General features: G+C 42.4%; 1 protein-coding gene across 4 annotated transcripts in view; it reads left to right on the top strand.

Moving 5' to 3' along the window:
* DOCK5 (dedicator of cytokinesis 5) overlaps window positions 1-24976 on the top strand; it is a 212162-nt gene that overhangs the window by 50446 nt on the left and 136740 nt on the right. For all 4 annotated transcript variants that reach the window (XM_058550499.1, XM_058550501.1, XM_058550503.1 and 1 more), the window contains exon 2: window positions 11461-11544. In XM_058550499.1, the coding sequence (XP_058406482.1) occupies window positions 11461-11544 (84 nt within the window). The remainder of the gene's footprint in view (window positions 1-11460; window positions 11545-24976) is intronic.

The raw sequence follows: 24976 nt of genomic DNA, 5'->3' as shown, positions 1-24976 counted from the left end.
TGGCTCAGCGGTTAAGTGCGCCTGCTCCGCTGCTGGCGGCCTGGGTTCGGATCCCGGGCGCACACGGACGCACCGCTTCTCCGGCCATGCTGAGGCCGCGTCCCACATACAGCAACTAGAAGGATGTGCAGCTATGACATACAACAATCTGCTGGGGCTTTGGGGGGGAAAAATAAATAAATAAATAAAATCTTTAAGTAAGCCACTTCATTCTGGTTCTTAGTTTTCTTGTAGGTGAAAATAGTGATTGGATCTAGAATTTCCGTTAAAGTCTTCCAATTTTAAAGGTTTCTAAAAATTTTTTTAAAAAGAAAGGTTTGTGGGACTCACCAGTGTTGTTTTGTGGTACCAAAAGGCATTTGTGTTGACAGTGATTGAAAATGAATATGAAGACCTAGACTTGAGTCTCAGCTCTACCACTTAGTAACTTTGCTGTTAGTGCAGTAGAGTTGATTACGACCCCTAGCGACTCTGTGTGCGGCAGAGCAGAACCCTGCCCTGTCTTTTTGCACCATCCTCCCACCTTCTGGTGCTGTATCAGACAATGCTCTCTGCTGTTTGTAGGGTTTTCATGGCTGATTTTTTCAGAAGTGGGTGGCCAGGTCCTTTTTCCTAGTCTGTCTTAGTCTGGAAGCTCTGCTGAAACCTGTCCCCATGGGTGACCCTGCTGGTGTTTGAAATACTGGTGGAATAGCTTTCAGCATCACAGCAACACGCAGCTGCCACAGTATGACAACCGACAGACGGGTGGTGTGGTTCCCAGACTGGGAAGTGAACCTGGGCCACGGCAGTGAAAGCAGGAATCTTAACCGCTACACCACCATAAAGTTAGTTAACATTTACCCAGGGTTTACTATGTACCAGGCACAGATTTAAGTGCTTTGCGTGTATAATCCCTTAATCCTCACAAGAACCCTATATGTGAAATGAATATGTAATTGTATCCATTTTATAGATAAGGAAATTGAGGCCCAAGAGGTTAAATTACCTCCACTGAGAATCAATAAATATAGAGGCAGAGTTTAGACATAGGTAGTCTGAGTCCAGAGCTGGTATTATTAACAATAGTGTAATACTGCAGACCCCTTAATCTCTCAGAGATTCCTTTTCTTTATCTGTAAAATGAGGCCCATATTACCTCTGTCTTATTTGCTGGTTTGTACAGGGCTCAAATACAGTAACACAGAGGTCCTTGAAGTGTTGGCTTGAACCAGCAGCGTCGCTGCTACCTGGGGCCACATTCACATGCACTTTCTCGGCCCATTCCCAACCTGGGGAAGCAGAAACTCTAGAGGTGGGCCCAGCAGTCCGTGTTGGCAAGACCTCCAGGGGATTCGGATGCGTGCAGAAAGTTGTGAACCACTGGAAGAACGTGTATGAAAGTATGTGTTCACCTGCAGCAAGTGATGTAAAAGAGGTTTTTTTGTCATTATGAACACTCCCCCTCATGCATAAGTAGATGTAGATCTGTCTATATAACTGGTTTTAGTTGTTTGAATTAAATATTGGGTACATAAAAGAATATTTACTACACTGAAGAGTGTAAAGAGAAACAATAATAAAAACTCCCATGCATCCCCATCCACTGAGTTGCAAAAAATGTTCTCTGTATATTAGCCCCATATACATGCTTCTCCCTAATGGTCTGACACCCAGCCCCACCCTGGATGTAAAAATATCCTGAAATTAGTGTATTTTATTTCCACAATTTTTTTCTATTGCTTTACCACACATATATGTATATTTTAAAAACCTAATTCATTTAGTTTTATAAGATTTTGAGTTTTATCTAAAGGCATCATCTTATGTATATTTCTCCTGCGATTTTTTTTTTAATTTGCTCAACATTTTGTTAGTGGTATGTGTGCAAATTTGATGCATGCATTTATTTTCCCTGCTGCATTCTATGTTGGAATATACCATAATTTATTTCTCTATTTTCCTTTCAATGGATATTGAGTTGATTCCAGTTTTTGCTGTTACAAACACTGCTACTATGAACATTCGTTTACATATTTCTTGGTACTCTTGTGCAAGGGTTTCTCTGGGGCACTGGCTTTCAAACTGTTTCACCTGCAATCTATAGGAAGAAATGCACTTTCCATGCTAACCGAGCAGTTTCAGCTTGCTTCTTGTAGGATTGAAAAATATAATGAATTTTTGTATATTGACAAAAATTGGATCCTAAAACTGCATTAAACTCACTCATTAGTTCTAGTAATTCTTTTGTAAATGCCTAAGATTTTTAATATAGACGATCATGTCATTTACTAATAAACACAGCTTTATGTCATCCTTTCCAATTAGTAAGCTTTTTATTTCTTTTTCTTTCCTTATTGCACTAACCAGAACCACCACTAAAACGTGGAATGGAAGTGATGAGAGCAGACATCCTCATCTTGTTCCCAGAATTAGGGAAGCATATTTACTATTTGACAGTTCAGTATGATGTTAGCTGTAGGTGCATCATGTATGTTTTTTTATCAGGTTGAAGATATTCCTAATTTGCTGACAGTTTTTATCATGAATGGATATCAGATTTTATCAAATGCCTTTTCTACATCCACAGAGATAATCACCTTTTTTTCTTTTTTCATCATAATGTGATAGATTACATTGATTTATGAATGGTCCTGGTGTTATTTAGTAGTGTGTTGTTTAGTTTCCAAATATTTTAGGATTTTCTAAATATCTTTCTGTTACTTATTTTTATTTTAATTCCATTATAGTCAAAGAACATGCTTTGTATGGTTTGAATCCTTTTCAGTTAACTGGGACTTGTTCTGTTGCCTCATCTGCATCATTTCTGGGTCTTTTTCTATTGACTCAGTTTTATCCTAACTATAGGTGATATTTTCCTCCTTCCTTGCATGCCTGGTAATCTTGAACTGGATGTCAGACATTGTGAATTTTATCTTGTTGGGAGTTTGAGCCTTGTTCTGGGATGCAGGTAAGTTATGGGGACCCTGTGCATTTGATCTCTGTAGGTGGGACCAGCACAGCCTTTAGTCTAGGGCTGGTTTGGTTGCACCACCAAGGCAACAGTCTTCTGAAGTACCCAACCCAGTGGCCACACATCACAAGGTGTCTTGACTCTGGTTGTGGAGAATGCGAACTGTTCCCAGCCCTGTGTGAGGGTTGGGATTGTTCCTCCTGTTCTTTGTTCCACGGGTTCTTTTCCTGGCCCGTGGTGTTTTCTTCACGTGCATGCGCTGACCAGTAATCAGCTGTAGACTTCCGCAGCCCTTTTCTCTCTGATTCTCTGCCCTGCACATTCTGGCCACCTTGACCTCCCTGAATTCTCAACTCTCTTCCCTCTTCTCAGGGTGACTACTGAGCTCTGTTTGGGTTTCTCATCCCTGCACTTTTCTTGGACACTCTTTTCAAGCATTAAGCGGGGGCAATTGTAGACTTACCTCATCTGTTTCTCTTTTCTCAGGCATCATCCTCCTGCATTATATGCTGTTCAGTGTCTAAAAACCATTGTCATATATTTTGCCCATCTTTCACATGTTTAAGACAGAATATTCAAGATGTTTAGGACAGTTCATCTGATCCCTGATGTGTTCTCTGGTCCACTATGGCCACAAGTGGAAGTGAAATATGGATTTTTTTTTGAAAGAAAAATATTCCAAATTCATACAGATATTTCCAATTCAAATAGATTAGCCCAGAGTTAATCTTTTTTTTTTTTAATTTTGTACTTTTCTCTTATGCTGAAAAATCTTGGTTCCAAAAACATTATCAATAATTACTCATTTTCATGTTTCTTTTCATTTTATTGTTATAACAACCCTAACAGGTAGGTAAAATACCAATTCACAAATATCACCTTATTGGTGAGGAAACTGAAGCCCAGAAAGACTACATGACTTGCCTGAAAGTCCAGGATGGTAGTTTTTTGGCCAAGCTGTGGGCGGTATCTTCAATGGCCTGACTGTAATTTGGTTTCAGCTTGGTCTATCACTTTTCACCTTTACACACAGACACACACAGACACACACACACACACCCCTTGGGCTTCCATTTCTTTATTTGTGAAACAAAGAGATTTGAGCAAATGGTTTCCCAGATCTCTTCAGTGTCTGGCTTTCTCCTCAGCCGTTTGCTCTTCTCCATCCTTCTTCCTTCCCAGGCACACAGAGATACCTTCTGTTTTCTCACTGTGCTTTCACTAGGACGTGACTCTGGTGTATGTAATACTGAAGAAGCTGTGGTTCAGTTCTGAGAGCCTCCTGAATGTGACCCATGGGGTGAGGTCGCCCGGTCAAGCTTGTCCTGGGACAGGTCCCAGCTGGGAAGTAAGCCGAGGTCCAAGGCTGCTCCTGTTGTATTTGCATTTTCAGTTGATGATTTTAGTTAATGGGTTTTCTGGCCTGGTTTGGGACCATTCCCTTTCTCAATGAGCTGTGTCTTGTCTCAAACTCACGTACGTACGGGGAAAACAGTCGCTGACATTTTGATCGTCATTTCAAAGTGCTTGTTCTAGATTCCACAGTAATCTGTGGCTTTTATCTTCTGCTTCTCTAGTCCTCAGTTATGATTGCTGTTTATAAGTTGGATGTAGTAAACTTAGATCTGACCATTTTTATCTTAGATCTGTTTAATTTTTATTTAATAAGGATGTATACCAAGAAGAACCTGATAGTAATACCTTATTTGATTTGAGGAAGGTGTTCTGGACTTGTTAATAAGTTAATTTTTTTTTCCTTTTGTGAGTAAGATCAGCCTTGAGCTAACATCCGATGCCAAGCCTCCTCCTTTTGCTGAGGAAGACCGGCCCTGGGCTAACATCCGTGCCCATCTTCCTCTACTTTATATGGGAGGCCACCACAGCATGGCCTGACAAGAGGTGCATAGGTCTGTGACCGGAATCCAAAAACCTGCGAACCCCAGGCCACCGCAGCAGAGCACACGCACTTAACCGCTGCGCCGCTGGGCCAGCCCCAATAAGTTAATTTTTTACTTCATCATTCAAACCCTGCTTTAGTTGCCCTCAGATTTTTTTCTGTTTTACTTTTCCTTAACAAGAAAGAGATCAGTTGGAAAGAGTAGAGGCTAACAGAACTATGGGTATGAATACCATTAGAATGTGTATCTTTAATGATATATCCAGATTGAGGGTAGTGTCATGAGTACATGACTGAGGCATCATTGGCGTTCCAAATAACACCTGGGTGCCTCTGTCGAATCAATGCAGAAATGCTTGGAAGGGGCAGCAAGAAAATGGTAAAATATGAAAATATTCCCTGACTCGCGTGCTGCTTCATAGGGGAGCTCTGTACTTAGCTATCTGCAATAAAATGGCTTTGCTGTCCTTAAAGACGCCTGCACTTCGTTGTCCAGCAACCTGTACCTTGGAAGGACTGTTGAGGCTCGCTCGTTCTGTTACCGCTACGGTCCTTGCTGGTTCCCAGCTTTCACTGACTGACCCACTGGCTTAGTGGTGAGGGTGGTAGTGTCCATCCTTGAGGATGTGGGTGCCACCAGGCACAAAGCGGGAAGCTAGACAGGGCGGAAAAGGGAAGGGGAAAAGGGGAGGTGACTGCCGTTTACTCAGTGTCTGCTAGTCATAGTCCTGGGGGCTCTGCGTATGTTCTCCTCTTTGGGCTTCACAAAACCATCTGAAGAATAGACTGTTGCCTCCATTTTTTAGATAGGGAAGCTGCGGGAAAAAGCTCCTCGCGTTTTTGTTCTGTAATTTCAATTGCCTTGTTTTAGCTTTCCTCCTTTAAGTATTTCATGTAAACTTAATTTCATATTAATGTAAATGAGATGGCTTGTAGGTAATCACTAGATACTAGTGAGGAAATAAATAAAACACAGTTGAGTTTATATCTGTGAAATCTCTCTCCCATTAAAGATATATTTATCTATTCTATCTACAAATAGATATAATCTTTAAAATAGAGATTTCTAAAGAATAACCAATAAATTGGTCATTACAATCTTATAGGAGCCTGCTCTTGTGGAGTACTGTTGGTGAGAAGTATAAGTCGAAGTCCTCATCTGATAGCCCCTGGCCTGGATAGTTCTGAGTAGAGACACAGCAGGATGGTCATCTCATCCTGAAAAGGCTAGTTTGGAGCATAATTGGAAAGATCAGCATAAAACCATAGATTTTTACTTTGTGGGGTCATACCTCTTGTTGAATCTGATTCTCTGATCCTTATAGTAGACTGGAATTAAAGAGCAAAAGAAGAAAGTCCACTTGGCCTTCTAGGACATCATTGCATTAAATCCAGGGTGAAGATCAAAGAGGAGATGTACCCTTATTTGTTTTTTAGTTCTAATGGCTAAAAGTAGGCAGATCAAGATAATAATGAAAATGATGACACTTGATCGTCTTTTTAATGTTCTGAATAGTAGACAACTCAAATTGGAACCTCGTTCTGTGTTTGCTGGACCTTTCTTTTGTAGAGTCTACCAAATGACTGATAAAAATTGTCATGCTTTAGTTATTCTTTAGGGGGTTGTAATTTGAGGATTCATGAAAGAACCTAATTTATTAGAAAGATTAAATACTAGTAATCCACAGACTTTTCATCATCAGAACTGATCCTCATTTTGGGGCTTATAAGTCTATTCTGTTGGTTTCTTGTTGCATAATCCTGAGGCCTCAAATTTCTTTTCTTTTTTCCTCTCAGATAAGGCTGGTTTAAAAGAAAAGGCCAAATCAAAGACTTGGTAAAATGCAAACTATTTTACATTTGTAGACATACTGCCTTGTCTACTTGGCTCTGCAAAATTACGCTTTCCTGACGTAAACAGTAAGCTGCTTAGGGAAGAATTCCAGCAATTCGTCTTTCCCAACCTTGCGCATAGCAGCCAGCAAGGCGATTTATATACAGCAACTCCCTGTTCTTTTTTAATTTCCTCAGGAAAAACAAGAGATTGTGGTGGTGCCTGCTAGTTCAAAACGGTACAACTTGTTTCTCTTGCCTCTTATCATCACCTCATGAATCAGAGGACGTGAGAGCCTCAGGGCCCCTTAGAGTCATCTGCTCCAGTGCCTGGTTTACAGATAGGAAACTGAGGCCCAGACTGAGTAACTCATTCAAGGTCGTGCGTGTGTGAGTGGTAGGGTTGAGTCTTCAATTCTGTTTAGTTAAGCCAAAAGATTTCCTTTGTTTCCCTTTTCTCTGTCTTCCTTTATGACAGTTACTCACATTCCAGGGAGAAAGCATGATCCACTGAGTGCATGAGTTGTATGCCTGTTCTTGAAATAGCACCAGACTAGCAGACAGCGTGACCCTCAGTCACTAATTTGTATGATAAAGCTTGGTTTTGGAAGCTGGATTTTCATTTCATGAGAGAAATCTAAGGTAGACAGCACATGGAGAATCTCTTTGTTTCCAGGCTGTTCTCTTTGTTTCCAGGCTATTCCAGGGCACACCTTTGCCATGGTGGACCAGCCTGGAAAAATGTGATGAATGGATCATCACAGGACCAGCGCTAGTAAGAGCTTGTAAAGCTGGGTTACTTGGGGCAAGGTGTTTACCCCTTCTGAGTCTCAGTTTCCTCATTAAATAAAGTGGTACGTGGCAACCACTCCATAAATGTTATATATGGAAGTGAAACCATAAAATACAATGGGAATCAGGTGCATTAAGGGGGGGAAGGGAGGGCATAATTCTAAAGTGCATAGTTGGAACAAAGAGATGACAGCAATAACTGATTGGAAGTCTTGTTGCCCAAAGACATGCAACAGGTAGTCCCAGTATCCTCTAACCGTGACTTTTCACTCCAGCGAAAGGCGTTGTTGAAGGGCTGTGCTTCCCTTGTGAATCTTTGAAAGCTTGGGTTGGAAAGGCAGATTCTCTCTTGTGTAATAAGCAAAAAGTGGCAAGAGAGGTGATTTTGATATCCCTTTCTTGAGTGATGGGAAACCATAGCTGCTGCTTCTGAGGAAAGCGGAAGAATCTTGGAGTTTGGGGAAGTGGTGCATAACTGAATTGATTTTATGAAAGTCACTGTTGTGCCTTGAGCACATTCTTTGGGTTTAATCCAGTGCCTTGAAATGTGAAACACAAAAGTAACGTGTAACCAGGTCCCCATTCGTGAGGGGTTTACCTACATACAATAACACAAGATTATCTGTGATTAATAACCCAGACTGTGTTGGAAGGAAAAGTTGGGGATGAGAGAGAAGAAAGAGATCCATGCAGGGTAGTGGGGAGTCAGTAGTCATTTGTCAAATTGAATTGTGAATGTGAGCTTTGGATTGTTATGAAGAAAAAGAGAAGCTGTTGTTCCAGGCAGGGATAAATCGTGGGCGAGCACGGAATTTAGGGGAGAATATGAGTCTTGATTGGAGCAGAGGGTGGAATTTGGCCAATAATAGAGTCAAAGGTGGATAATTAAGGCCAGAATAATTTTTGGAGCACTTTGATTGTCAGGGTTAGGAATCTAGGATTTAAGGAAACACATTGGTTTATGGTGTGTGCGTGTGTGTTTACCACAGTTCTTGTAGGTGTTTGTGCTTGGAGCTACCAGTGCCAGGTGCTGCCTTTGAGAGCTTCTGCTTACTTTCCTGATGACTAAGAATGAGGAAGAGGTGAAGCTTGGTCATTAACACCACACATTGTGACACAGCAGCCTCGCTACTTCCTGTTTCTATCTGAGAGCAGGCCAGTGGAAGGAACCAGTTCAGTGGAAGGCAGAGAGTGAGGACTGAGGGAGTCAAGGATGTGAGATCTACGTTTTCTGTGGAAAACCAGCCATATACTTAGTGGGCAAAACATTTGAGTCAACTAGCAGTCAGATGAAGGAGGTGAACCTCTTCCTTCAGTGAATAGCAGCTATGGCCTTGTGGCCCATAAAGAGTTCTAGGAATAGGGAACTAACTCCTACTTCTGAATTCTCTGCAGTTTCTCCTAACCCATTTCATTAGCTGATCTTTGTTTTGAATTCACAGTCTAGTCCAAAAGCTTGTGAGTAAATAAATTCCAACATAATTTGTCCAGGCTTTTGTGCCGAGACTACAGAAGAGCACTATTTAGGTGATTCCCTTCAAAAAGAGAGGCTACTTGAAAAAGATGTGGCTGGAGATGTGCTCCTTCCATTTATTGACAGATTGTGATGTAAGGACAAGTCTCCAGTCAAGCTGCAGATGTAGGATGCATTGCAGGCTCAGGAAAGGGCAGTAAGTACCAACAACTGGCAATGACAGGGACACCTTTCTTCCCTTTTTTAACATCCTTGTGGGATCTGGCAGATGGATTGAGTGACCATCCTCGTGTGCTCAGCAGAGCTGCAGAGGTGGGGAATATTGTGGGTTTCTTGGATCGTTGGGTAAATGGATAGAACTGAATCTCCAAGGTGGTTCTTTTCCCCTGGAAGGATGTAGATCACTTCTCAAGAGAGTGAGGGCAAGAAATAAATCTACTTTTTAAAAAAAAAGCTTCGTCAAAGTCTAATTTACATACACAAAATCCACCCATTTTAAGGATATAGTTCAATGATTTTTAGTAAATTTGCAGAGTTGTGTAACCATCACCACAGTCCAATTTTAGGATGTTTCCATCTGCCTGAAAAGATCTCTAGTGCCTACTGTGCTCAGTCACCCTTCCCACTTGCAGCCCCAGGCAACCAATAATCTTCTGTACTGTCTTTGATAGATTTGCCTATTCAGGACATTGTAAATAAATGGAAACCTAAAATATGCTTTTTACATATGGCTTTCATTTGACATAATATTTTTGAAGATCATCCATGTTGTAGCATGTGTTAATATTTTGTTCCTTTTTATTGCTGAGTAATATTCTATTGTGTGGATATACCATATTTTATTTATCCATTCATTCATCAGTTGATGAATTGTTTCCAGTTTTTGGCTATTGTGAATAATGCTGCCATATTAGTTTCCTGTGGCTGTTGTAACAAATTACCGCAAACTGGGTTGCTTAAAACAACAGAAACTTATTCTTGCACAGTTCTGAAGACTAGAAGTCTAAAATCAAGGTATTGACAGGCTGTGCTCCTTCTAGAGGCTCTAGGGAAGATTCCATTCCTTGCCTCTTCTAGCTTCTGGTGATTGTGGCAATCCTTCAGTCTCGGTCTCCATCTTCACGTCGCCTTCTCGTCTGTGAGTCTCTTAAAACTCCCTCTGTCTCTCTCTTATCAGGATATGTGTGAGTGTATTTAGAGCCCACCCTGATAATCCAGAAAAAGCCCTTCCTTTCAAGATCCTTAACTTGTGGAAATTTTTGGCCTCATAAGGTAACATTAACAAGTTTCAGAAATTTGATGGGGATCTCTTTGAGGGGGCTGTTTTTCTGCCTACCACAGAAGCTGTGAATATTCACATCAAGCTTTTGTGTAGGCATGTTTTCATTTCTCTCTGTGGATAGCTGGGAGTGGAATTGCCGTGTTGTGTTGTAAATTTATATTTAAGTTTTTAAGAAACTGCCAAACTGTGTTCTGAAGAGGCTGTATCTTTATATTTTACATTCTTGCCAGCATTGTACGAGAGTTCCAGTTTCTCCACATTCTTGCCAATTGTCTGCCTTTTTATAATTATTGCCCTTCCAGTGGGTGTGAAGTGGTATCTCATTGTGGTTTTAATTCACATTGCCCTTATGACAATGGTGTTGAACGTCTTTTCAGGTGCTATTAGCCATCGTATATGATTCTTGGTAAAATGTCTATTCAGAGCTCTTGCCTATCTTAAAATTGGATTATTTATAGTCTTCTTCCTTTTTGAGTTATAAAAGTTAGTCTACTGTTTTTCACAATCTGGCCCAGTCATTGCCAGTCCTACGCATGGTGGTCATTGAGATCACCTTGATGAGAAAGTGCTCGGGCAACCCAGTTCCCCAGGGTGCCGAGAACTGGGGCAAGGTGGCCATGCCTGCATTGCACCCCATGTCAGTCTGTTACTGTGTCAGTCTGCTACTGGAGGTTAGGTAAGACTCACAGGTGGCCCTTTGGCTACCAATTACTGTATCAGGGAAGCGGGGAGATGGCTTGCCCTATGCCCTGGAGATCATAAGCTGAGTGGTGGTGTAGGCTGGCTGTTGTCTGATGAACAAGGGGACTGACCAAAAGAACCCCACAATATAGTCTCATTGTAGCCTGGATTTTTCTTTCGTAAGTCCTATCACAGTTTTAATTAAATAGTTGTTTCTGTAATAATATATTGAATATGTTTCTTCCCCTACTAGACTATAAAAATCCCTGGGACAGGGACCAAGTCTGTGTGTTTCGTTACTCTGACGCTGCATGTGGTGCCTAGTAGGCAACCAACCAATATTTTTTGGATGGAGGAATGACTGTAAATTACCGGTAATGGGGGTCCAGGAGAATGTTCTCTGCTTTACAGTGGGTGATTCACATGAAATCATTAAATAGAGGGTTATTTGTTGAATAAGTAATTCACTAACCACCGAATGTGTTATTTAGTGACTTGTATTTTCACTGCCATTGATGCCATTTCCCCCTTTTATTTCCCATTTCCAGCGATCTATAATTACAATGCCTCTCAAGATGTGGAGCTCTCCTTGCAGATTGGAGACACGGTTCACATCCTGGAGATGTATGAGGGTAAGTCCAGATGGCATTCAGCCAGACAGGGGGAAGGGAAAAACAGTAGAAGTTGCTTATTAATAAGGCACTTAGAGCAAACATCAACATGCTTCACTTACTTCCTAAAGCGGTGCTAGTAAAAATCCAGGAAGTACTTAGGTTATACAGTTTCATACTGAGGGTGATTTCAAAATAACCAGGTGAATACATGAGTGCAAACATGCCCAGACACCAGAATCAAAGTATGTGAATATGTTGCGCACCAACCACTGGATGCAGAAGGATCCAACAGAATGCTGGCTCAGGAGGAGACACGTGGACACTGGGCTGGCCGGAGCTCGGAGGAAGCACTGCTGATTAAGTGGCTCTTTCTGCTCAGCACTCAATGTTGCCAGATTGGGAGAGAAATGAGGGAGAGACTGACTGGTGTTGCTGAGATTCTTTCAGAGAATTAGGTCAGGACTGCAGCAGGTCCAGAAAGCCTACTAGTATATTTCCTGCAACTAGGTCAGGCTAGGGAGGTGGTTCCAGTTAACCTGTAAATGGGCTGCAGGGGAATCCTCAGGACTCCCGATTTGTCTGAAAAGCACAGGTCATGTCTATACCCACCACACCCCACCCCAGGCTTCTAGCTTTCTAAATCCTAGCAGGACTCCTCCATGATCCACATTTCTAGTCCAAACTCCCAGAGCACAACAGGCCACTGAAGTTGAGGATCAAAGCAAAGAACTACCTTTAGGTCCCATGTACTCTCTCTGAAGGTTGGGACAGGAACGTGGTGGGAAGCTAGGCAGATTTTTCTCATAGGGTGAGGCTTGTTAGAACAGGAACTCTGGATTTGCACCAGCCACCCTATAAATGCTTATGATGGTGGAATGGCGAATGCTGTCATCTAGAAGGGTCATCTGGAAGCCAGTGCAGCTTCCTGGGACAAGACAGGGAGACACCGGTAGGGAAGAGGAGTTGCAAAGCCAGGAGGAGCAGAAGCAGGTTTGGCCTTAGTAAAGCTAAGTCCTCTGCCTGACTGCACAGAAGACTCTGCCATTACTGCTGCCTTCCCTCAGTGGTGGGCAGAGGGCCAGGGTTTTGCCTTATCCTTCTCCCTTTCTTGCAACTCCAGGTGTAATCATGCAGCTCCCAGGGGCAGGGAGAAGGGAGGGAGGGCTGCGTGGATTCTTCCCACTCCATTCTCTCTCTTCTGCTTTCATACTCATCACCTCCAGTCCAGCCAAACATCGATTTCATGGCATCCCTAAGTCACCAAGGCACTAGGGACAGTCTGCTTACCTTCTTGAGAGTCCTTTGCATATTGACACCATAGTCCCCTCAAACCTTACCAGGTCATACCTCATTGTCAGGGGCCAGGTTAATCCACTATTAGTTAGTCTCTACGACACGTATTTTTCCATTGTGTAAAAGGCATATGTTCAGTTTTTGGAACTCTTCCATGTGGCCTGCAAAAGAATGTAAATTTTAGGATCATTAGGTGCAAAGATCTGTAGATGACAATTAGATTCTGATTTCTTCATCACTTTTTTCAAATTTGCTGTATGCTAACTTTTTTCTGCTTTTTTCTTACTGAGAAAACCGTGTTAAATCTTCTACCGTGATTGCGGTTTGTCTGTGTCTCTTTACAGTGATGTCGTTGTCTTGCTTTGTATATTCTCAGGCCTCTTTTTGGGTGCATAGAATTTTAGAATTGTTATATTAAACAATTTCAACTTTTAATTCCTGTTTATTAAACCTTTTTACATTATCTTTATTGGTAGTAATGCTTTTTGCCTTAGTTTATTTTGTCTGAAATTACAGCCAACTTGTCGGCAGTCCAGGGCTTCAGTTTTTTTTCTCCTGGCCCCAAAGACCATCAGAAATGCTTCTCAGCTTCTCAGCCACTCAGGAACCTTTTCTTAATTCAGCAGATGCCTCAAGAGGAAAGCAAAGCCGAATGCTGGCTTCATCTTTCTAAGTTTTGGTCTTTTTCAGATCTTGACCTGGTAATTCTTCACTTTACCCAGTTAGTTGTTAAGTGTGTGTGTGTGTGTGTGTGTCTGTATGTTGTGTTGTCAGGCTTTTCTAATTGTCCTGTGGAGTGTGGGAGGGAAGAGTGGAGAGTTGATCTGAAATAAAGTAGATGATGTCTTTCAAATATATTTTCAAAAATTTTTTTTCCTTTTTATGTGACCCCAACATATTTTTTGAAATAGCTAATTGAAGCTCTTTGTTCTTATGGGATTCATATTAATGGAAATTTTAAGTGTGCATACTATTTATACCTTACTCTGCAGTCTCCCAGTTGACCAGTGAACATTCCTGAAGGTAGCACTCCTGCGGACCAAGCCGAGGTGGTCACTGAGCTTGGTTGAATATAAATATAAACACAGACATACAAACGCATCCGTTTCAAATCCCTTCCAGAGCTTGAATCCAAAAGCCACAGTGCTCCTAGAGTATTGCAACTTACACAGCGGTAGGCTTGCCTGGAGCACTGGCCCAGCTGATAGACAATCATACAAAAAAACTATTCCTTTATCAATGCTGCACCTTGACTATGGTGATCCAGGTGCCGTAGTCCTGACAGCAGGAAGCTGATTTTCTTGTTAATTGCTACCATAAACTACTTGGTGTGCCAGCCATGGAATTCTTTCATCTCAAAGAAGGAAGTCAGTGCCCATTCTGTAAGGAAGTCAGTGGCACATTCGTGTGCCAAGGTGTGAATGGGCAGATTTAGAACATGAGCTTACTGAGTTCATTAACCATCAGATGACACATCCACTTTACAGAGATTATTATACTGAAGTAAGTTTTTAAATAGTGTTTATTTTATGGGTTTAACGTTTTTAATAGTGCCCGCCTTGCCAGATGCAGTAATAGGTTCTGATATCTGCTAAGTACTTAGAGTTCTTGGCTGGGTTCTCAAATTCCTTTATTATTTTCGGCCGTTCAGGACTAAGTGAGGGCGGGAATGCTTTGCAAACATTAAACAAGATGGAAATGCTGAGTAATAACTGGTGTGCTCTCCCTCCTCCCCCATCTCCTCTTTCCTTTAAAAAAATAAACAAAATGGAAACACCCACCGTACTGCCAGCTGGAATTTAAGGGTGATCTGGCTCTGTGTCATGGCCCCAGGGCTTTGTGTCTTTCGGCTTCCTGTCAGATCTGACTCCCTCGGCTTCCCACCTGCATACTCTTCCCCGCCCCGCCTTTGAGATTTGCATACCAGACCTGTGTGTGCTTTTCCAGTGTGGACATGAGTCCGCCTTTCTGGAACCCAGACATGAAAAATTCTTTTCTGCCCACAGCAGAATACCACTTAGGGCTCTCCTTTTGCTGTTTCCTGCCCTGTGGTTGAATGAATAATTACAAAAGTGATAGCTCCTTAAAGCAAAGCCTGCTCCCCCTTCATCTGCAGGGCCTGTGCCTAACGTAGCTCCTGGCATATAGATAGGTGCTCAGCAAAAGTCTGTTGAATGAGCCAAGATAAAATAGGAGACCAGGACAAGCCTGTCCTGGAGTAAAGCAAGCTAGTGTGTGTGGGAGGGTGGAGTCACCTCCACAAAACCCCTGATATTACAGGGCTGCACTGCTTTACTCCTTTCCTGCGGGAAATACAGGGGGCCTCCAACATGTCCCTGCCCTGTGCAGACTGCAGAAGGACTTGGTTGTTGCGTGAGCATTTTTTTTAATAACAGGTTTATTGAGATATATTTCAAATACTGTATAATTTACCCATTTAAAGTCTACAGCTCAATGGTTATTTACAAAGTACACCATTCACAGAGTTGGGCAACCATCATCACTATCTACTTTCAGAACATTTTCATTATCCCTAAAAGAAACCCTGTACCCATTAGTGTCATTACACCCCAGCTCCAGGCAACCACCAACCTAATTTCTGTCTCTATAGATTTGCCTATTCTGGACATTTCTTGTAAATGCAGTCATATAATATGTGATCCTTTGTGACTGACTTCTACTTAGCATAATGTTTTTGAGGTTCATCCATGTTGTAGCATGTGTCAATACTTGTGTCTTTGTATTGCTGAGTGATATTTGTTATCTGCATATGTCACATTTATCTATTCATCAGTTGATGGACATTTGGGTTGTTTATACTTTTCAGCTATTGTAAATAACGCTGCTGTGAACACTGGTGTACAGGTTTTTGTGTGGACATATGTTTTCATTTCTCTTGGGTATATGCCTAGGAGTGGAACTTGCTGGGTCATGTGGTAACTCTGTATTTAACTTTTTGGGGATCTGCCAGACTGATTGCTTGCGTGTTGGCTCCAGAACAGGAGACCACAGCCCACAGAAAGAGCTTCTTCCACGCGTCCCTTATCACCCATTTCTTTCTGTGCCCTCGCCCCTGAACTTCACTGTTACTAAAAATGAGGGAAGGGAGTAGAATTGACTGAGAAGCAATATACTTCTCTTCTTTTATAGGCCCCTAAGAATTATTTGCCTTCAGAGACTTTTCCAGGGAACAGAAATCCTCAAGGACTGAAGCAAGCATCCTTGCCTTCTTTGACTTTGGCGCTGGCCTACCTGTAGTCATTGCCATGTCTTTGCTTCTTTAACCAGACGAGGGATTTGGCAGCAAGGCAGCTGTTCTCCCTCTTGAGTGTTTTTTCCCATCCCAAATCCATGGGCATGGCTGAAAAGGCACTGTCACCTGGAGATTCCAGTTGTGGTCATTTATTCTTTCAACAATACTTGCTGAGCAAGTATTATTCTCTTTTTATGTGCCAAGTACTTTTATTGAGCACAAGAGTTTTTCTAGGCACTGAGGTCACCTGAGTGACAAAACAGCAAGGCTCCTACTCTCATAGGGTTTTCATTCACGGGATGGACGAAAACAAGTGAGCAAAGTAAGTAAACAGAAAAATGCAGATACTTTTAAATGCTATGGGGAGAAAAGACCAGAGGTAGATGAGGGTGATGCAGCGGGAGAAGGGGAAGGACTACTTTAGATTAGATGGTTTTGTTCCTCTCTAGGTTAACCGTCCCTGGGCAGGACACTTAAAGTCTCTTTGTATATTGTGGTCATTTCATCTAAAATTGGGTCACTCTTTGAATTGAAAATGATTAAATGAAAGTGCCTTGAACAAGAAGGCTTCAGCATCCCTGCCACCATGAAGCTCTCCTCTCCTGTGAGTACCCACATGCTGTCTCAGGTGATTTCACGGCAGGGTCTGCTGTTCCACTGACGGGTACTCATCTCCTGTGTTTGATTCCTGTCCATTGGTCAACTCGTTTTCAGCTCCGTAAACCACTCACAAGCTCAGGAGAGGGTGGCTGGCGTTAACAGTGATTTCTGGGGCGAACGTAACACAATTGGCGCCTCTTGGAAATAACAAAATGAGATAATGTCTCAAAGGTGTTCCAAGCTCTACAGAGGCAGGCACAGCATAAAGTTTTATATTATTTCAGCGTAATTTGTAGAAACCCAAAGGACAGCATGAACAATTGGGCAGAGGAAGTGGGCAATCCTGAAAAGTTAAAGAGATAAAAAGAAGCATTTGTGTACGTATATACAGGTGGTCTCCAATATGTCCGTGTTATTTCTTCAGTATAGAATAAGGCCAGTTTTAAAATGCACCTTAATCAAGAAATCCACTCCCTTCTAATATGAAAAGGAATAAAACTGGATTATGACTTGAGCTGAACGTGTTTTGAGTCTCATCTTTATAAAGCAGGCTTTTTTGAGTAAGTACAGAGGGCAGTATTATGATGGATAAGTAAAGTTACGTGGCACTGAATTTTGGCTCCATGGCTGATGAAACTTTCTAACGGAGGCATAAAACAGAAGAGAGTGCGTTTGAAGATTTTTTTCAAGCCAAGGCTTAATGAGCATCTTTCTGAGATGTGGTAATAGGAACACTGCAGAGGACTATATGATACAGAAGGCCTTATCGAACTCTTTCAGAACGTCTGATTCGAGAAGATGGATTGTCACATCCTGCTGTCCTGAATAACAATCAGTCAACCTGGTAGCCTTGACATCCCTTTATTGTTCCTCTTTTCTGTTCATTTCCTTCTCTATTTGGTCAGCCATGCGCAGTGGTCATAAGACAAGTGAGAGACAAAGAAAATCAAAATTGATTTTTAAAAATCAGTTTTTAACAGCATGTGTAAAAGTTTACAGGGTATATGCTGAAATAAGGCATTCGATGTATTTGTGACTTTCATTTACTTTTGTTACCACATTAGTCAAGATAATTCAAAGTTTATTAAATTCAGAACTCACCATGTTCTAGTTATAAAAACAAATGCCTTTCACAAACATGAAAGGCAGGGAGCCTAACAGCTTGGGTTTTATGACAAGGACTGCGTGCGAACGTTTTGGCACTAGCCTCAAAAGCACTTGTGCAGAGTGCTGGTCACTTCCCACATCTGTTTGACCTTTACCTTAAGTACAGCCTGTCAGCTACCACTACTGGGGACAGATGTTCCTGAGGTGTTTTTCAAAAGATGTGTGTGGCAGTAGGAGTGTGTTTATAAGAAAAATAATTAAAAAGTAGAGCCGCTGAGAAGTCTCATTTCAGATTTAATCTTATCAAAAAGAGAATGCCTTCTCCTGTTTTTCCTTTTGAGATACATTTGAACCTTCTTCTAAAATTCCATCTTTACAATGTATGTTATTCGCCTGTAGGCATATATGGGATCTTCTAGAATAGGGGTCAGAACCCTTTCCTGAGTGGTGCCTTCATTCAGTTACTTTGTCGTGAACTGCTCCTTGGAGTTGGCCCATTTGGGCAGCTACCCATGCACCTAAGGAGGCAAGCTCAGGCTGAAAGCAAAGATGTTTTGGGGGATGCTCTGCAGGAATGTTCTCATGAGCTTTTGGTGTTCCATAAGATTTGATCTCCAAGGGATCTTGGTGGGATCAAGGGGTCGAGAAGGGGGCAAAGTGTTGGCAAGCTTCTTCCATCCCGTGCACATCCATGCCCACGCATGGCAGTCTTCACACCTCTGAATGCTGGGCCGTTCACATTATGTGGTGTGTAACTTTTATCAAAAATGCCGTAGGCGTCTTATCACTGTTGTGAAACAGCACATGTAACCACTGTGGAGCTGGATAAGACTCAGATAAGAATTAGTGTAAGGAGAACGTCCTAGAGGAAAGTTCAAAATGGACTGAGGGCAAATAGGAATAAGATATTTCTCCTCTTGCTTCCATCTGGAGAAAGAAGGTTAGATGTATGCCTCTGCTTTGCTCATGGAAATGGAAGAGTAATTTATGATCTTTAAAAGCATATAGGGCCTCATAATATAATAAATATTAATATAAATATTAACACTATGCTAGAGTGCCTCCATTTCATTCAACCCACGGAGGCAAATCATTCAACAGAAAGTGTCATAGGAGCAGAAAGCATGCTCCCTGAAAAACTTGCGTGCTGCAAATGAGTCTTACAAGCCCGTAAGAATGTCGGTTCTTTTCCTTCTTCTCCTCCATGTGTAACTCAGACTATAAAGAGGTATGGACAAGGCAAGACAGGAAAGATTCTTGTTAAAGAAAGAGTATTAGTTTAGCCCTTATATTCTGTGTATGTGTCCCCAAAGCTTGTCATTCAAACAAGAATATTAAATGTGCGTGCATTTCACTTTGACAATGGGAATATAAGATTTTAAACAATGGTACCCAGCAGTTTCGTCCATCTTCTCATTGGCAGGAACAATTAACATTAAATTCCTAACCTTGAATACTTGTTTAGTTTTCACCAATGCAGGTTTAAGAATTTGATATTTTAGTTGGAATTGAAGGAATGGGAGGGGATGGAGGAAGAATTTTTTTTTAATTAATCTTACTGTCATATTCATTGCCCACTGAATGTTACAACAGGCCTTAGAATAACCTATTTTGTTAACCTTTGAGTTCATTTTTGGCTGCATTCAATCTCTGCTCAGGCCCTGGGTCATTTGGCACCATGTTTGTCGATTATTCTAGCCACCATCATATGTTTTTTCTATCACCAAAGTTGTTTCTTCCACTTTTTATTGTTCTCTTTCCCTTAAAGTTGTCTTTTATACCATTTCTCAGGGCAGGGAATTTATTCTGTTGGACAATAAAAATACATCTTACCAGCCCCTACAGCTCTGGAGCGAAGCTTCCACCTGGCATGGTATTCCAGCTGCTTATTCTGGGAGTTGGACAAACCATGAGTAATGGCAGCCGAGCACCTCTGTGATTCTTCCCTGGAGTGTGTGGGTTGCAGGAGGGGCACCAATATCGCTGGGTAGGGGGATTCCAGCTTTGTTCATCGTCAGTAATTTGAGAATAGTTTAGAGAGGTTCTGCTCTTTTTTCCAGGGAGCACAGACACATGCCTCGGAAAACAAATGAAAGAGAACTCCAAATCAAGTCTCCTGCTGTCAGCAGCATATGAATCAGATGGAGGCCCTAAGAGTAGGAGATAGTCCCTGGGTTATGGCATTGGGTACCCTCAATTTCAAATATTTCTGGCGTTGTACACTCCTTTATGTGCCAGGCATTGAGCTAAGGGCTTTGATGCACTGAATCTCAGTTCTTACAATCCTGGGAGATGAGAGTTACTGGTGCTCATTTAACAAACATGAAAATCGGGGATGAGAAACTTGAAGACGTCCACACAGCTATCAAATGGTAGAGCTGTGATTCCCACCAGGGTCCTGTGGAATCCAAGGAGAGTCTTTTCCACATCTCAAGGCCTTTGAAGAAATGACTCTTCTATTTTGGAAGTAACATACAGTTTTCCAAAGGGGGTGAGGCTCTTTTGCTTTTCAAATAGCTGTGAGACAAGTTTTACCACACCCCAAATGTGTCTGCACCAGGGTGAGCTCTTTCTAAACTGACCTCCCTCCATGGCTTTTCCACCCAAACGCTGCCCTGGCCAGGTGGTCTCCTCGCTGCCCACTTCACCCTGGTGCCCCGGTTGCCTCATCTGCCCTCCGCACACACCTGCCTCCCCAGCCTATTTTCAACAGCTGACTTTCTCCGTGCAAGTAGGCATGTCTGTTCTCGGGGAGCGTAGCAGAATCATCCCTCCTCCCAGAGATATTGGTGCCCTCCTGCAACCCACACACTCCAGGGAAGAATCACAAGGCGGTGAGCTGCCATTACCACTGTTTTGTGCAACCCCCTGAGGTGTGGCAGGTAGGCCAGGGAGGGAAAAATAAGCAGAGAGCTCTCTGGAGGGGTCTCTGACTCCCCAGCCTGTATCAGTCTCTCCCTCCCTGTATGTCTGTGGCAATTACAGCTTGTGTCCCCGGTTGTGCCCTCCTGCCTGTGTTAGTAAAGAGGGCGTGGGCGTTGAACCCAGTAGTCTTTGGCTCTGACACTCTCGGAAGGTCCCATGTGCTTCATATTCTTGCTCTTGCTTCTGATCTTTTGCCACCAGGCCTCTTAATGCTGTCATCGCTACTGGGCTCCACCTCTGCTTCTGCCACTGCTGATCTGTCACGCCCTTGGCAGCGTCTCCTCACCCTGACTGTCTGGGTCCTCAGAGTGGGGCCCCGTGGTGCACGTTTTAGAGTCCAAAAGTATAGCCTTGCTCTTTCATTTTTTGGATGCATTCCGTGGAGGAGCTTGAAGCAAGTTTCTAAGTGACCAAAGGGGCCTCAGGGCCAGTGCTGAGTGTCACACTGAAGTGCATTCCTCACTTCCCTGACTTGTCCTCTGAGCTGAGGCACACATATATCCAGCACCTCTGCACAGGATTAGTTTCCTATCTTACTGGGGCCTCACTGCCCCTTCAGAAGTTAAGGCAGCCTTTATCTCTCTCCTCTCATCTCAGTGTCCTTCTCAGAAAGCTTAGGTGGGGATTTCATGAGAAGAGCAGCCTGCACTGAAATTCCAGAAATCCTGGTAAGCTAGATGTGCAAGTTTGTGTCTTCCCCTCACCTGTGTCTCTCTGCTCTACTAGCAATTAGATTAGAAAGTCTTTGAGATCAGGGTTTGGGGCTTACTATACTCTCAAACTCCTTGAGGCCCCACAGGGCCTAGCAGAGTTCCTTATAGAAATGGGCATCCTTAAATGTACCTTGCTTGATTGATTCCTCACTCACAAGCCCACACCCTGTCTCGTGCGTCTTGCAGAGTGGTGCTGATGATAACAACCTATATAAGAATGGGTTGCAGCAAATTCATTGCTACTACTGGTAGAACTATATGCTGCATTTCAGCTTCCTTGAACTAGGTGGATAGGTTAGAGAAACGGATCACAGGAGAGGGAAATTAGAGCCAATAGCAAGGAGGACTAACTTCTGGCAGGATTACTTTGCTCTAAAAAAGAAAGAAAGAAAAAGCCACATCTGGAAAATGTAAAGGGAATTGGCAAACCAGTGTAATGTTGATTAGACTAGAGGAAATTTTATTTCCTCCTCCTCGCTGAGCTTCAAGGTGTCTGAATGCACAGAGAGGTTCCCTAGATTTGCAGTGGACTCTTGGATGTGTCATCTCCCCGTTCTGTGACTGTTGGTCTGCTCCCCCCACCCCCTGGACCAGGTCCCTCTGCCTGTCTAAGGAGGGGTTTGCTGGCTGCAAATACAAGTCTCTGACATCACCATCTATCCTAGGCAACCAGAAGAAACCTTGGCATTTTTAGCTAAGGGGTTAGATTTTATGAGGTAATGAAATGAAAATGAAAAAAAAAAATAGAATGTTTTGAAGAAGGAGATTTAAGAGATCAAAGGCTTAATAACTTTAAATTAATAGTCGAAGAAATGGAGTCCCAGAGAACAGGTGAGCACAGAACCAGGACTGAGAGCCAGGCCTTTTGATTTCAGGGAGTCCTCCTCATAAGGAGCAGCACCTCTTCTTTTTGGACACTCTGGCCTCCTAGGCAGGTGCTCGGGCCCCGCCCAGCTCTGCCCACTGGGCGTGGGGTCCAGGGAGACAGAAGAGTCTCTCTTACCTTACAGCCAGATTGTGCCTTGAAGGTGCAGATTTTATCACTCACTCTTCGCATCAGTCTATCCTGTCCGCAGCCGCTAGCTCAAGGAGACCTTCTCTTCCTCATTAATATATTCATTAAAGGTTTATTGAGTGCCTGTGATGTGCCAGGCACCGCAAAGAAAGGTCTCTTTCTCGTTCATTCAAGAAGTAAAATAAAAGATGGAAACCACATCTCTCTTTTCCACTTACTGGCGTGCTTGTGCATGTGTTTTATATATTGATAGGATTCCGTGGCCAAGCGTCCCTCCCCTAAGAGTCAGTGCCCTGAGCAAGTGTCCCATTTGACTGTGCCTCCGGTATGGCTGTGGAGGGGCATGGTGGAAGGGAAACAGTGAGGAGCTGGGCGGGAGGAGGCCTGGGTTTGCACCCCCAGCTCCGATAGTAAGTCCCTGGTTGACTTTGGACAGGCTTCTCGGTTTCTTGCCTGTTTCCTCCTTTTTAAGTGAGGATGTTAGATTCAGTGAACACTGAGTTCCTTTGGAGCTCCAATGTCCAACATCTACTATGTGCCTATCTCAAAAGCACAAAAGTGAGTGAAGATAATTAACTAGAAGACTGATTTGTCTCCCAAAAAGGTACAAAAGAATAGCATCATCTTTTACTGTCTTTGCATCCTTTTGCTTCAGCAGCCTTTTACTTTCTGCTTTTGAACTTAATTTCAAACGCCCAGTGAGACGGTCGGTGCATTCGGAAAGTGAGCATCCTGAACCCTGAGGCTCTGTGCTGCCCATGGGCAAAGATCCAGCAACCAAGTTTGCTCCAGCTGTTCTGCTCACAGGCGTCCCTGGAGAGAGGGACCGCAGGTGTCTCTTTGAGGGACACTCACTGGGATGGGAGGGCAGGCTATGGCCAGGGAAACCCCATAGGTCTACCTGGTCCAAAGGGGATGAAACCTTTGACCTTGGCCTAATTAACTGTGCTTTACCCGCAAGCTACCAGGCCTGTGACACTTAAAGGAAAACAACAGATTTCAGCACCTGCTCCTCCTCTGTGACCACCCCCTCCCCCCACACACACAATGAGGGTACCTATAAACAATGGCTCCCTGTCTGTTTCTTGCCTTTAATTCCTGGGAGGTCAGAAATTATTTATGGTTGCACAACAGTGTGAGTGTACTTAATGCCACTGAACTGTATACTTAAAAATGGTTGAATTGGAAAATTTTATGTTATGTATATTTTACCGGAATAAAAAAAAAATTTTTTTGATCTGTGGGGAGAGGAAACTAATTTATCTTGGGACTGCAAAATGAGGAGAGATTTTATAAAACCCTCCATGACTTACACATCTAAATGATGCTTTTATGCTTCAAAAAATCTTCAGAGTCCCCTTCAGTAATTGCCTTCTGAGTCTTGAGCATATTCACAACCCCCCTTTTGTGTGCCATTGTCTCCAAGCATTACCATTAAAGGCCCTTTGTATTTAATTATTTGTTTATGGATCTGTTTCCTTCTTCCTTGAAGACAGTGTCTGGCACGCTGGTGTTCAATAAGTGTTTTTATGTATAATAAATGAATGGCCATATTAGTAATGTAAATCCTCAACACCTTCCCCACCCCCTCAGGGAGAATTTTCTAACCACACTCCCTAAAGTAGCCCCACCCCCACTTGCCCCTCTCACAATACCCTCTTTCATTCCTTCATAACTTTTAGCTCTATATGAAATTACTTTGTTTATTTGCTTGTGTGTGTTTATGTGTATATGTTTTTCTCTACCCATTATAAAATAAGACTAAGAAGGAGGGATGTATTGTGCGTCTTGCTCTCTTGCATCTCTCGGTTGAATGCATAAATGAGTCTCCAATCTGTGATTGAACTTTCTAAAATAGCAAAACTTATTCAGAGTCAGTTTTGGAGCACGAAGTGAGTAATTATAGTGCATAATGTCTTTGGGGAGGCCCAATACAAAGTAAAAGCAATGGAGAAATGATTCTGTGATTTTTTTCACACCTGACTCAAACTGGTTTCAGAAGCAGTTTCAAACAAAAATCTTCAGTAATATTTGAGCAATGCCATTATTGTTGAATGTTATGTCACTTTGAGGTGGTTACTTTGTAATGTTCATTTGATAGTGTAAATTTTTGTATGGTTTTTCAAAATTGCAGTAAAATTTATATACAGTGTGAAATACACTTATCTTAGGTATACAATTTAGTGAATTTTAACAAATGAATGTAGCCCATGTACCTAATACTCCAGTCAAGATATAGAACATTTCCTTTGCCCCAGAAAGTTCCCTGTTGCCTTCTTCCACACAGTTTGCACCCCCAAAAAACAATTATTGTTCACATTTAGATCACCATGGATTAGTTTGCCTGTGTAAGTAGAATTATGCATGTCTGTTGTGTTTGGATTCTTTCATTCAACATAATATTTTTTAGGTTCATACATGATGTTGCGTGTAACAGTAGTTCATTTTTTTTTATCGCCAAGTAATATTCCATTATACGAATACATCACAATTTATTTGTTATACTTCTATTGATGTACATTTCATTGGGTTCCAGTTTTGGGC

Source organism: Diceros bicornis, chromosome 11 (assembly GCF_020826845.1).
Source record: "Diceros bicornis minor isolate mBicDic1 chromosome 11, mDicBic1.mat.cur, whole genome shotgun sequence".
Lineage (NCBI taxonomy): Eukaryota > Metazoa > Chordata > Mammalia > Perissodactyla > Rhinocerotidae > Diceros > Diceros bicornis.
The sequence above is the reverse complement of the archived record's forward strand: the minus strand, read 5'-3'. Positions and strand labels throughout refer to the sequence as shown.